General features: G+C 36.6%; 1 protein-coding gene across 11 annotated transcripts in view; it reads right to left on the bottom strand.

Annotated features, from left to right (window-relative positions):
• The window catches only part of ZNF638 (zinc finger protein 638), a 137,106-nt gene that overhangs the window by 24,217 nt on the left and 99,074 nt on the right, over window positions 1–13,815 (bottom strand). For 8 of the 11 annotated variants that reach the window (XM_027072235.2, XM_027072239.2, XM_053200741.1 and 5 more), the window contains 7 exons: window positions 11,369–11,419; window positions 8,562–8,633; window positions 7,011–7,097; window positions 6,685–6,753; window positions 6,276–6,316; window positions 3,791–3,922; window positions 1,155–1,283 (listed from right to left, as the gene is read on the bottom strand). In XM_027072235.2, coding sequence (XP_026928036.1) covers window positions 1,155–1,283; window positions 3,791–3,922; window positions 6,276–6,316; window positions 6,685–6,753; window positions 7,011–7,097; window positions 8,562–8,633; window positions 11,369–11,419 — 581 coding nt within the window. The remainder of the gene's footprint in view (window positions 1–1,154; window positions 1,284–3,790; window positions 3,923–6,275; window positions 6,317–6,684; window positions 6,754–7,010; window positions 7,098–8,561; window positions 8,634–11,368; window positions 11,420–13,815) is intronic. The other 3 variants (XM_027072236.2, XM_027072240.2, XM_027072241.2) reach the window with 3 other exon arrangements.

Genomic DNA, 13,815 nt, shown 5'->3' with positions numbered 1-13,815 from the left:
TTCTACATCAGTTGAATTTGGACAGATTTGAATTTTATGTCAGTCTCATGACTTTGTGGTTTTAAGACACAAAACTAAAGTTAGAAGACATAAAGAACTACTTTTGTTGGGTCTGTTGTTTTTCCTTATTTATCAAGAAAGAGAGAGAGTGACAGAGAGGGGGAGAGAGAGAGAATCCCAAGCAGGCTCCGCACTGCTAACACAGAGCCAAACTCGGGACGTGAACTCCCAAACCATGAGATCATGACTTGAGCCAAAACCAAGAGTCGGTCACTCAACCAACTGAGCCACTCAAGCACCCCTGGAGTTTTTTGTTTTTTTATTTTTTTTAAGTTTATTTATTTTGAGAGACAGCACAAGTGGGGAGCGGCAGAAGGAGGAAGAGAGAGAAAATCCCAAGCAGGTTCCATGCTGGTAGCACAGAGCCCAATGCAGGGCCCGAACGCACAAACCATGACCTGAGCCGCAATCACAATCAAACGATCAACCAACTGAGCCACTGAGGCACCCCTAGTTGGAGTTTTTAAGAAACAAAGCAATGATGGATGGGATGAAGAGAGAATAAACCCCAGAAATATTTATGACTTAAAATATACAAAACAGATTACGCGAAACCAGAGAAAACTCAAAAATAACATCTGGGATTCTAGTCTGGAGGGCTGATAACAGCAGTAACACGAGAACAGAGAGCTGTCAAGGCACCTGGGTGGCTCTTGGTTGGGCATCCTGTTCTTGATTTCAGCTCAGGTCACGATCTCATGGCTCCTGAGATCAAGCCCTAAGCGGGCTCTTCACTGACAGCATGGAGCCTGCTTGGGGTTCTCTCTCCCTCTCTCTCTCTGCCCTGACCCCACCCATGCTTACACGTGCTCTCTCTCTCAAAATAAACGAACATAAAAAAAAGAATATTGTCTACAGATAGTTTTCAACTCTTTTTCGATTCAAAAATATATGAGGGGTTGGATTCCCTCAATATGGAAGTAACTCTCAAACAATGGAATGGGAGATTATGAAGGAAAAGGAAGCTTTCTCAATGGCTCAAAAAAAACATTAACCTGAAGAAGCAAGCCAGGAAACACTTAACAGACTACAATAAATCCAATTTAAAAATTTTATAATTTTGTAGAAAGACTGATGGGAAGTCTATTATTTACCTCATCTTTTATATTCATGTTTTCAGGAACCATACTTATTGAGAGCTGATTTCCATCCATTGATATTGGAAAACAGGTATAAAATTTTACCATAGAATCTGCACATTTTCTATTTACTTCCATAAATACCTGTTAAAATAGAAATTACAAGAACAAAAAAATAAACTTCTTATTTAAGTTACTTCTTCTTGAAACGATTTAATAATACTTAAGAGTCAAATAAATTGAATAACTTAGTAAATGTTTTAAAGAAAAAAAAAGGCATTCCTTAAAAGCGAGGCCAACAGACTCACAATATTACAACCATAAGGAATGGATGACTGCATTTATAAGGCAATAGTAAAGAGAGAAATAAGAGTGGACATTCTAGTAAATGACATTAAGGAAAATCTTATTTATCTTATTCATTACTGTATCCTTAGTACCTAGAGTAGTATCTGGCATATAGCAGACATTTAATAAATATTTGTTAAGTAAATAAATTTAATGGTTGGTAAAATATGAGAAATATGAGAATTGAAAGAACCAAATTACCATGTTATTTTTGATTTTGCAGTTTTCCTAATTGTGAAATTCGTAGTTTCACACATTTTGGTTTTAATTTTCATCCCTGGCTAAATGAACAGGCTGAACATTCTTCTACATGTCTTGGAGTTAATGAGATAGAAATCTTCCATATATTTGTTCACAGCTGTAATTCTTTTTTTTTTTTTTAATGTTTATTTATTCTTGAGAGAGAGAGAGAGAGAGAGTGTGAGTGGGGGAGGGGCAGAGAGAGAGGGAGACAGAGAATCTGAAGCAGGCTCCAGGCTCTGAGCTGTCAGCACAGAGCCCCACGCGGGGCTCGAACTCACGAACTGTGAGATCATGGCCTAAGCCAAAGTCAGATGCTTAACTGAGCCACCCAGGCGCCCCTATAATTCTTTTTTTAAAGAATTATCTCTTTGGGTCATTTGCCATTTTATTTATTGAACTTTTAATATTTTACAGCATAATGTGGGTATGAATCTTTGTTTCCCTATTACAATAATTAGAATATTTTTAGTTTTTAATTTACATCTTGTTTTATGTTCATTTTAAACCACAAATGTTTGAAATGTTTATATGACTGAAACTGGTATTTTTCTACATAATATCTAGAAAAGTATTAAATCTCCCAATAGTTAATAACTCTAGTCAACTCTAATCAAAATTGGGCAGATAAAAGTCTAGATTTTCTGTATTTGATTTTATATTTAAAGTATCTACTCATACTCTGGTATATGATGCAAAGTGTGAATCTGAATTATTCATTTCCAGATTCCCACAATTTCCCCCAATTTTAATGTACTCACATTAAAAAATTCTTTTATTAAAAAATCATTCCTGGGACGCCTGGGTGGCTCAATCAGTTAAGCATCCGACTCTTGATTTCAGCTCAGATCATGATCTCATGGATGTGAGATCGAGTCCCACACTGGGCTCTGTGTTGGGCGTGGAGACTGCTTCAAATTCTTGGGGCGCCTGGGTGGCTCAGTCGGTTAAGCGGCCGACTTCGGCTCAGGTCACGATCTCACACTCCGTGAGTTCGAGCCCCACGTCGGGCTCTGTGCTGACCGCTCAGAGCCTAGAGCCTGTTTCAGATTCTGTGTCTCCCTCTCTCTCTGACCCTCTCCCCTCCCCCCCCCCGTTCATGCTCTGTCTCTCTCTGTCTCAAAAATAAATAAACGTTAAAAAAAAAAATTAAAAAAAAAAAAATTCTCTATACCTGTCCCTCTTCCCCTCCCTCGCTCACACATACTCTCTCTCTCAAAAAAAAAACTCTCCTTCCTTTTATTCTTGTTTCTAAATAAAAAGTTTTATTGAAATATAATTTATACATTATAAAGTTCACCTGTTTATAAGTGCAGAATTCATTGGTTTTCAGTAATTTATAAAGGTGTGCAGACATTCAAATAATCTACTTTTAATATAATGTGAAATTGCATGTAACTTGCATTCACTCTCCTCTTCCGTTTTCTTAAGCAAACTGGCTCCAACTACCATCAAACATACATAACCTTCCAAAGATGTCTAGTGATCACAAACTCCTTTCTAATGTAAGAACACCACTTCTAATCACCTGAGTGGTGTTTCCATTAAACTTTCCTAAAATCTCACCTCTTGTAAAGTATATTCCACAAGTTATTAACAATACATTTTGTCTTGAAATTACAAAAGTAGTATGTACTAATTCCTGAAAACTTGAAACACAAATATAACCTAGGTTATTCTAAGTATTGATGACATTTTTGTCTGAGAATGGTTACTTCCCATTTGAGTACAATTGATAAAATACCAGGAATACTAGTAAAAAAGTGCTATGCAAGTTTGTAAGTCATTATAAAACTGCATTAACATATCGAAGATAAAATATTTTATTTAGACTAAAATTTTAGGCAAAATTTTGACACATTTATTAAGCCATCCTCCCCATCATAAAAACTATGTCAGATTACAATAACACTAAAAAACGGGATATGTTTTATATTTTAAAAATCCCTTAGGTTGAGATGGCTTAATTATTTTGAGGTGCTGCCTTTAAACCCCTTTTCATTTTGTGAGCTTATTTTCAAAATGTGCTTCAGACAACATGAACAGCTATTATCAACGCTTACCTTTTTATGAGATGATAAAATCAAAATATCCTTTAAACCACCAAATGGTTTTACTAGGTTGTAAACTTCTTCTATAGAATATCCTTTATTAGGCAAATTAGAAATAAGTACCACACACATTTCCTCTGTTTCCTTCAAAACAAATTTAAGAGTTGACATTCAAATTTCTTTAACTGCTTCTATATTTACTTAAGTTTATGCTGCAGATCATTTGTTATGGTATTTAAACTGACTGCATTTAATACTAAATCTTATCATTTAAGAAGGCTGGTCCGAACCTCAAAAACAAAACAAAATGCAAATTTCCTCTCTTTAAGTACATAGCATAATTTCATTCATACCATGTGTCATCGAGTCAAAGCCTTTAGTTTTCTTTTTCAACCACTGTTTAAAAATACAAGTTTAAGGGGAGCCTGGCTGGCTTAGTCAGTGGAGCATGCAACTCTTGATCTTGGGGTTGTTAAGTTTGAGCCCCACACTGGGTATAGAGATTACTTTAAAAAAATTAAGTCTTGGGGGGGCGCCTGGGTGGCTCAGTTGGTTAAGCATCCGACTTCGGCTCAGCTCATGATCTCACAGTCCATGAGTTCGAGCCCCGCGTCGGACTCTGTGCCGACAGCTCAGAGCCTGGAGCCTGCTTCAGATTCTGTGTCCCCCTCTCTTTGCCCCTCCCCTGCTCATGCTCTGTCTCTCTTTCTCTCAAAAATAAATAAAAACATTAAAAAAGAAAAAAAAAACTATTTAAAAAAAATTAAATCTTGGGAGGCACCTGAGTGGCTCAGTGGGTTGAGCATCTGACTCTTGGTTTTGGCTGAGGTCATGATCTCAGAGTTCATGAGTTTGCACCCCACATTGGGCTCCGAACTGAGTATCAAACTCTGCTTGGGATTCTTTCTCCCTTCCCCACCCCTGCTCACACACACTCTCTCTCAAAATAAACTTTAAAAAATACGTAAACAAAAGCTTTAAAAAAAGCTAAAAATAATTAAAAAATAAAAATACAAGTGGGGCACCTGGGTGGCTCAGTTGATTGAGCATCCGACTTCGGCTCAGGTCATGATCTCATGGGTTCATGAGTTCCAACCCACATTGGGTTCGTTGCCTTCAGTGCACAGCCCACTTAGGATCCTCTGCCCTCCCCCCTCTCTGCCACTCCCTGCTCACGCTCTCTCTCTCAAAAATAAACATTAAAAAAAATAACAAAAATAAAAATACAACTTTAAAACACCAGTTTGTCTCTGACAACACCTCCATGCTCTGCCATTCCTGTGCCATGTTTTGCTAACATCTCCAACCTCCAAGTCAGAGCATATCCTTTTATCTCGCCAAATAAAATGATCTTTTAGGCAATATTAAAAAGCTTACCTCGTCTCTTAGGAACCTTTCCCTATAGCCCAATTCCCATTACAAAGTAAATAAATATTTTCATTTCTGCCTTCTCGTCTCTCGGATCTATTTTATTCTTCAAATGACTCTCATCAATGCCAATTTTTCCTTTAGTGAATGTTGAGAAAATCCCCAAAGGTATACTATAGTAAATTGGACAATCTGTAACTTTTCTTTTGAAAAATAAAAGGAGGGGGGGTGTCAGGAAGTTATACTTTTTATAAGTAAGTTGAGAATGATTTTTAACTAGCACATCAATTGTGTTCATAAATGTTCTTTTTGAAGTCTTTAAGTCAATCTATTTGTGCTTTAAAATATCCTTCCTGAAACATGGGTGCCTGTGTGGCTCAGTTGGTTGAGCATCTTGACTCCTGATTTCCCAGGGTAGTGGGATTGGGCCCTGTGTCCAGCTCTGCCTAGAATGCTTTCTCTCTCTGCCCCTCTCCCCACCTTGTGTTCCCTCTCAAACAAAGAAAAACAACAACAACAACAACAAAAAAAACAACTTCCTGAAACAACAGTAAGATACATACTACTTAGTTACTACTTGGAAGAATGAATCTACCAGTCAAAAATAAACTTAATGCTTAGTACCTGAATGATCTCAAGACCTTAACCAGTAAACTCTACATTAACAGGATTTTAATACACTCATAATGACAAATGTTAACCACAGGAAAACAATAAAGCAAACTTTATGCCCTCAAATAAAATCTCAAATTCCACTCGCTATTCTGAAAACACACAGAACTGGTATTCTAAATATTAACTTATCTCCTATTTGCTTCTAAAAAAACAGACTTCAAAAAATTCTACTGGTTCTAATTACACCACTGGTTTTTCTACTCAAAAGCCCATTTTGGCCTAACTTTTTTTTCTCAGTGAAAGGTAAACCTCAAAAACATGTACCTTTATTAATAACCTGTACCTAAATTTTTATGACTTATTTTGCAACTCAAACCCTATCTAAAAAGTCACAAATGATAGATTTTTCACCATGCCAAATCGTGCACATTTTTTACTGGGTTTACAATAAGAAAAACATATTGTGTCAAAATTTCCTAAGCTTTTAAATAATAAGTAAAATATAAAAACTGACCTTGTTGACTTGTTCATTTTCTGTGGCCTCCACAGCAGCTTCTTAAGATAGAAAATAAAGAATTCATGCAGATATATTTTATCAAGCTCTCACTTTTTCCACATTGGATTAAATAGTAACTGCACAACTGACAAAATACTAGAAAATTTAAGGAAGCAGCTACAGAATGAACAATGGTTTTTAAATTAATATGTTTCATTTTATTCCCTCTAAGAGCAAAACTTCAGAATAATCAAGAGACAGGGTGTAGATCTGAATCACAATATTTTAAATTTCACTTAGGTATGAACCTAGTATTTAAAAAAATATATTAACTATATCTGACACAAAATTAAATACCCTATTTTCTTCAAATTTAATCTTCCATCTTTAAACATAAGAGAACAAAATAAAATTTTTATTGACCTACCTGAAACCGTTTCTTTAGCACTATTTTCAGTGGCTTTGACTTCCACACTGGTCTTTATTTCAGAGTTTTCTGCATGAAATAGTCTGCTTTAATAGTCTAGAAAAGCATACTAATATAATTAAACTAATGAATCTAAACAGGAGCTTAAATTGTCACGTAAGTTTCCTTAGGCTGACCTGATTTAGGTCAGAGCTAAGACAGGTTTTTCTTTGAAAAACAACAAAACAATCCCTTTCAAGATTTTAAAGCAATAATTTCAAAATACACTCTAAACGTACACCTAGAAGATGTAAAGAAAGCACTAAAAGAAAGCATTTCAAGCTTACCTGGTACGATGACAGGTTTGTTGGTGTCTTTGTTTTTGACAATGCCAGCCTTTTTGACTTCTAGAGACTTCTTTCCACTAGATTTTGCTTTTAAAAGTAGAAGTGAACTATTATTCTAGGGACCTGTTCAATCACTTAGCATGTTTCATACTAACACGTAGAAGTAATTTAGTCCAACATTATAAAAGCAGTTCTTTCCCATGTATTTATTATTCCCACTTATATCTGTTTACCAGTAAGATTAAAAGCAAATTTAAAATGAGATACAGTTCTTACTGATGGTCAGTAATGAGCCACAGATTTATCCCCCCAGTGGTAGAAGCACATCATGATCACACATAAAAAAATCGTATTTCGTAATTTGTACAAAGGTTCTTTAACATTAGTCTATATGGGGTGCCTGGGTAGTTTAGTCGGTTAAGTGTCCAACTTCAGCTCAGGACATGATCTCGCAGTTCATGAGTTTGAGACCCCACATCTCTCTGTGCTGACAGCTCAGAGCCTGAAGCCTGCTTTGGATTCTGTGTCTCCCTCTCCCCCCTTGCCCACTCACACTGTCTCTCTCTCTCAAAAATAAGTAAAAAACCACTTTTTTAAAATAAAATAAAATAATTCTATATATTAATAAACAGGTCATATTAGTTTCAACATGTTACATTCCTTTCTTTATGGAGGAAACACATTCTTTTTACAGGGTAAGAAAAATCTTTTCTGGAGTAACAAATAGAAAAATATATAAGGCAGGGAAGGTAATATGAAGTGACAGCTCTAAAAACTGAGAAAATAAAGATTAAACAATTTGTAGGGGGAAGTGACAGAGCAACCTGTAATCACAGAGCTGTTAAAAATGCTTCCAATAGGGGCGCCTGGGTGGCTCAGTCGGTTGAGCATCCGACTTCAGCTCAGGTCACGATCTCAAGGTCCGCGAGTTCGAGCCCCGCGTCAGGCTCTGGGCTGATGGCTCAGAGCCTGGAGCCTGCTTCCGATTCTGTGTCTCCCTCTCTCTCTGCCCCTCCCCCGTTCATGCTGTGTCTCTCTCTGTCTCAAAAATAAATACTCTCTCTGTCTCAAAAATAAATAAACGTTAAAAAACAAAAAATTAAAAAAAAAAAAAATGCTTCCAATACAGAGGCACCTGGGTGGTTCAATCGGTTGAGCATCAGGCGTGGGTTCAAGCCCTGCATTGGGCTCTGTGCTGATGGTGCAGAGACTGCTTGGGATTCCCTCTCTCCCCCCTCTCTTCCCCTCCTGTCTGCACGCACGCTCTCTCTCTCTCTCGCTCTCAAAATAGACAAATAAACTTAAAAAAAAAAGTTTCTTACACAAAAATGTATCTGCAATGGCACACACTGCCAAGGATCAATATACCAAAAACTCAAAGTCGCATTACATGTCAGGTTTTAAATATTAAATAAGTATCTACTAAACTTTTCAAGATGTTATTAGATACTACAAATTATAGGAGTATAAAGCTTGCTTTTGATATTATGTTTGTTATATTCTCTAAGGCAAGAAGAACTTAATAAAACCTCTCCTTCCCAATAGTCTTACCTGTTTTGACTGAAGCTTTATTACCTTTAGCAGCTACTGTTACCACAGATTTTACAGAACCAGCTGATTTCCCTAAATAACAAAAGTTATAGTCAAAATTGATTTAATTGGTATCAACGATCCCCAAAGAACTTCATAAAGAATATGAGTGATAGAACATTTTATCCCAAACCCATAATGGTATCATCTTTGGGACACAGGTCATTTTCTAAATCTAGCAAGGATGATTAATTCCTTCAGGAGAAAAAAAAAAAAAAAAAAAATCAATAAAATTAGAATTCATCTCTCCAGTGAGGTACTTAAAAATAGCATTCAGGCAAGTTAAATAAATCTCTCAACGTGTGGATCAACTAACTGCCAAGGATACAGAAACAATCCCAAGTGCCTGCGTAGCTCAGCTGGTTAAGTGTCTGACTCTTGGTTTCAGCTTAGGTCATAATCTCAAGGTTCATGGGATAGAGTCCCACATCAGGGTCTGTTCTGACAGCAGGAAGTCTATTTGGAATTCATTCATTCTCTCTTTCTCTCTATCCCTCTGCCTCTTCCCCTCACCCCAACCTTGCACCCACTCTCTCTCACAAAATAAACAAATATTAAAAAAAAAAAAAAAATCCCATAATGCTTTTAATGGTTCCACAAGCAGTTATAATTAGGGTCTCCCAGCTCAAGCTTACTTGGATTCCAGTTGATTGAAAAGCATTGAAGAATACCTACAATCATGGCTAGGCTACATTAAGATTGCTATAACTCATACCTAGTGCGCTCTATGTGAACATGACTATTTACATTATTCTGACCTTTTATACATACACATTACTGTTGCTTTTCTTCAAGGATGATGTGTAAAGACTGTGATCATCAAAGCGGCACTGAAAAGATCACCGGAGAACAAATCCCTTTCCATTCAGAGAGCAACAGGAGGTTTAGCTCTGAAAACTAGGATCCATTAACTACCAAGGTTGCATTATGAGGAAAAAGCCCAGAATCAGAAGTCAGTAGATTAAGGGGCATCTGGATGGTTCACTCAGTTAAGCATCTGACTTCAGCTCAGGTCATGATCTCACAGTTCATGAGTCGAGCCCTGTATCAGGCTCTGTGCTGATAGCTCAGAGCCTGGACCCTGCTTTGGATTCTGTCTCCCTCGCTCTCTGTCCCTCCCCTGCTCACATTCTGTCTCTATCAAAAATAAATAAACGTTAGAAAAAAAAAAAAGTCATGGGGCGCCTGGGTGGCTCAGTCGGTTGAGCATCCGACTTCAGCTCAGGTCATGTCTTGCGGTCTGTGAGTTCGAGCTGCAGGTCGGGCTCTGTGCTGACAGCTCAGAGCCTAGACGCTGCTTCAGATTCTGTGTCTCCCTCTCTCTCTGCGCCCCCCTGCTCATGCTCTGTCTCTCTGTCAAAAATAAACATTAAAAAAAAAAAAATTTTTTTTTTTTTAGGAAAAAAAAAAAGTCAGTAGATCAAGTTGACTTCCAAATTAAATTGTGAAGTCTTAGGGGGCCTGGGTGGCTCAGCAGGATAAGTGTCCGACTCTTCGTTTTGGCTCAGGTCATGATCTCGTGTTTCATGAGTTTCAGGCCGGTGGCAGGCTCCAGCTGCTTGTGTGGAGCCTGCTTAGGATTCTTTCTCTCTCTTTCTCTCTCCCTCCCTCCCTCCCTCTCTCTCTCTGACCCCCGCCAAATAAATAAATGAACTTAAAAAAACTGTTAAGTCTTAGGGCATGAATCAATTTCTGTGCACATCTGCCCATTTATAAACAAGGGTGGCAAATGCCATGATTACTTTACAGAACCCTTGTGAGAACATGATCGTGCTTTTGAGAAGTTACCATACAAATAAAACAATTATAGGTATGCACAAAAATCAACTGAAATAGTTTACAAATTCACCCTTTATATCCAAATACAGACCCTAACCATTGCTCAAAAAGATTAATACCAATACTTATAAAGTATCACCTAACTAGTCATTTCTTAGTCAATCTCAAATTCTGACACACTGAGCCCCAAAGAACCCTTACGTATTTCTTTCACTATCCCTATATTATAACAGGTCAATCCACTTTATTACTTCTGGCTGGGTTATCAAAACTTAAGGGAGAAAAAATGTAGAATTAATTTCCAACAGTTAAGGAGTGGCTAAGCAGCTTTAACACCCATTCCCCCCAAGTCTCCACCAAAACTCCCATAAACTCACTCTCAAAGCAATATCGAACTGTTGAGTAAATAAATGCATCCTTAAAACAAGACTTCCAGCTTCCTGACCCACTCAGATTATTGCTTTGAAGAAACTATTCTATGAAAATTCTGGCTCTGCCACTAACAATGGTATTTCCCAACTGCAACCTGCTTCCTTTCTACCATTATAGAGAAGATAATTTAATACACTGATCTCTATCCATTTAAAAAGATGACCCTAAACTAACCAACATTTAATAGAAAGGAGAACTAGAGAGGATAATAATAGAAGAGAAAAAAATAATTAAAACCCACTATAGTCCATAAAAACTGAAAACATAATTTGCTGTTATCAGAGTTATTTTACAAAAGAAAGTAAACCAGAGAGAAGACTTCAATAAAAAAGAGGGGAATTATCTCTAATATTCATCATGAGAAAGTTTCCCAATTATCTTATTTTACTAATTACTACAAAGAAGGAGCATATCTACTAAATCTCCTTCTCAGAATTTCTAGATGACTATAAATTAAAAAAAATTAGTATACACCCAGCAAATATTATGTCATATGAAATCCAAGATAAGTAATTTAAAGTTAACTAATATGTCTAGAATTCTAGTAAAAAACATACCTGAAGATTTATTTACTTTGGTTCCAGATGTCTTAACTTGTCCAGTTTTGGCTAGTAAGAAAAATATATCAAAGACACATTACAAATAATATCACATAGATTTAGGAAAGACCTAACCTGGCAATGACTGAAAAAACACTGTAAGAAACATCCTTATACTCATCTTTGTATACTTGTGGAACTATATAGATAAATTGTGAGATATGGAGGTGATGAGAAAAAAGGCAAAGATTTCAATTTTAACTATATTAAATTGCCCTCCATGAAGTCTGTACCAACTGATATTCCCATCAATAGCCCATGACAGTGGAGCTTCCATTACCACACATAGTAGATAAGTTATTAATCACTCAAAACTGAAATGGAAACTGGTATGGTTTAATTTTTATTTTTTTAAATAGAAGTCAAGTTGTGTTAATTTTCACATGTTGAATTCAACACTATATTTTTCTCTGTGATCTGCTATTCATAATATTCGCCAACTTATCTTTTGGGTTGTTGAGGTTTTTCTCATTATTTGTTAAGAGATCTTTATATATTAAGAAAATTCATCTGGGGGCGCCTGGGTGGCTCAATCGGTTAAGCATCAGACTTCAGCTCAGGTCATAATCTCATGGTTCAGGAGTTTGGGCCCTGACATCAGGCTCTCTGCTGTCAGCACGGAACCTGCTTCAGATCATCTGTCTCCCGCTCTCTCTGCCCCTCTCCTGCTTATACTCGCAAGCACATGCTCTCTCTCTCTCAAAAATGAATAAATAAACATTAAAAAAAAGAAGAAGAAAATTCATCTGTATCATACAGGTAACAATTTTTTAGAAGTTATGCAAAATACTTAGGTAAAAATACTTTTTATGTAATCAAATGTTTTCCTGATAGGGAAGGAAGTCCTCACTCTGAAATTAAAAAAAAAACAAACCAAAAAAACTCCACATTTTCTTTCAATATTTTAATTACCACCTTATGTATCACACTTAATCTTTGATCCATCTACATTTTCCATTAAAGTACTTTACTTTTACAAAGTGGCTAGTTAACTTAATGAATAACTAATGAATAATTCCTTGCTAATTAAAAATATTATCATAATGATTTACTGATGCTCCATCTGATCTGGGGACTATTTCTAGATTCTTTCTGTACTACTGACCTTTTGTCTATTTGTGCAACTACATGAAACTATTTTGAAATTTTACCTTTGTAAGGTATTTTATCTGTAACTTTTAACAATGATTTTCTTTTCAGTTTTTCTTTCCTTTGTAATATATATTAATACATTAGTGCTAGTCTGTCCTAATCACTCTTCCTTTGCAGAATTTTCTCGTCCACTCTGTATTATTTATATATAAACAATTAGTTCATCAGGTTTAAAAATCTTAATGGCTGGGCACACCTGGATCACTCAGTTAAGCATCCAACTCAATTTCAGCTCAGGTCGTGATCTCACAGTTTGTGAGATCAAGACCAGCATCAGGCTGGGAGCACTGAGAGCACAGAGAGCACAGAGCCTGCTTGGTATTCTCTCTCCCCTCCCCTCTCCCCCCCAACAACATAGTAAACTTTAAAAGAAAATAAAAATCTTAATGGTTGTGTGACACCTATACTTGAATTTAAAAAAATCTTACTGGCGTTTTTACTGGGTTTGTAACATTTATTTTCTTTTAGGTTTATTTGTTTTGAGAGGGGGAGAGAGCACAAGTGGGGGAGGGCCAGGGAGACAGAGAATCTCAAGCAGGCTCCACACTGTCAGCGTAGAGTCCAATGTAGGGCTCAAACCCACGAATCATGGGATCATGACCTGAGCAGAAATCAAAAGTAGGACACTCAACAGACTGAGCCATCCAGGCGCCCCATAACATTTATGTTCTAATATAAGAAAACAGGCACATTATAATGCTGAAAGGCTTTCTACCAAAGAATAAACGGTTTTCTCACTTAATCATTATTTTATACCATTCAGTAGTATTTTAAAATTTTCCTTTTGTATCTTTTGTACTTTTTATTATTGTAAATGGAACGTTTTATTAGATTACATGTAAGTGGTTATTCTTTCCACATAATAAAACAATTGAAACCTTATAATAAGGTGGCTAATTAGTGAGAGACAGAGCATGAGCAGAGGAGAGGCAGAAAGAGAGGGAGAGAATCCCAAGCCAACTCCATGCTCAGCTCACAGCCCGACATCAGGCTCGATCTTGAGAACCAGGAGATCATGACTAGAGCCAAAATCAAGAGTTGGACACTTCACTAACTGAGCCACCCAGATGCCCCCTTTTTATTTTTTGCTTTTTAGATTTAACAGCATTTCAGTAGACTCTCTTAGGTTTTCCATAATACATGCATATTTGCAAATAATAATGTTGTAACATACTCTCAAATTTTTACGCCTCTTGACTTTGCACTGGCTAGTGACTATTAGGGTTAAAACAGTATTTATGTTAACTGATAGA

Source organism: Acinonyx jubatus, chromosome A3 (assembly GCF_027475565.1).
Source record: "Acinonyx jubatus isolate Ajub_Pintada_27869175 chromosome A3, VMU_Ajub_asm_v1.0, whole genome shotgun sequence".
In the NCBI taxonomy this organism is placed as follows: Eukaryota; Metazoa; Chordata; class Mammalia; order Carnivora; family Felidae; genus Acinonyx; species Acinonyx jubatus.
This window is presented reverse-complemented; position numbering and strand designations above follow the sequence as displayed.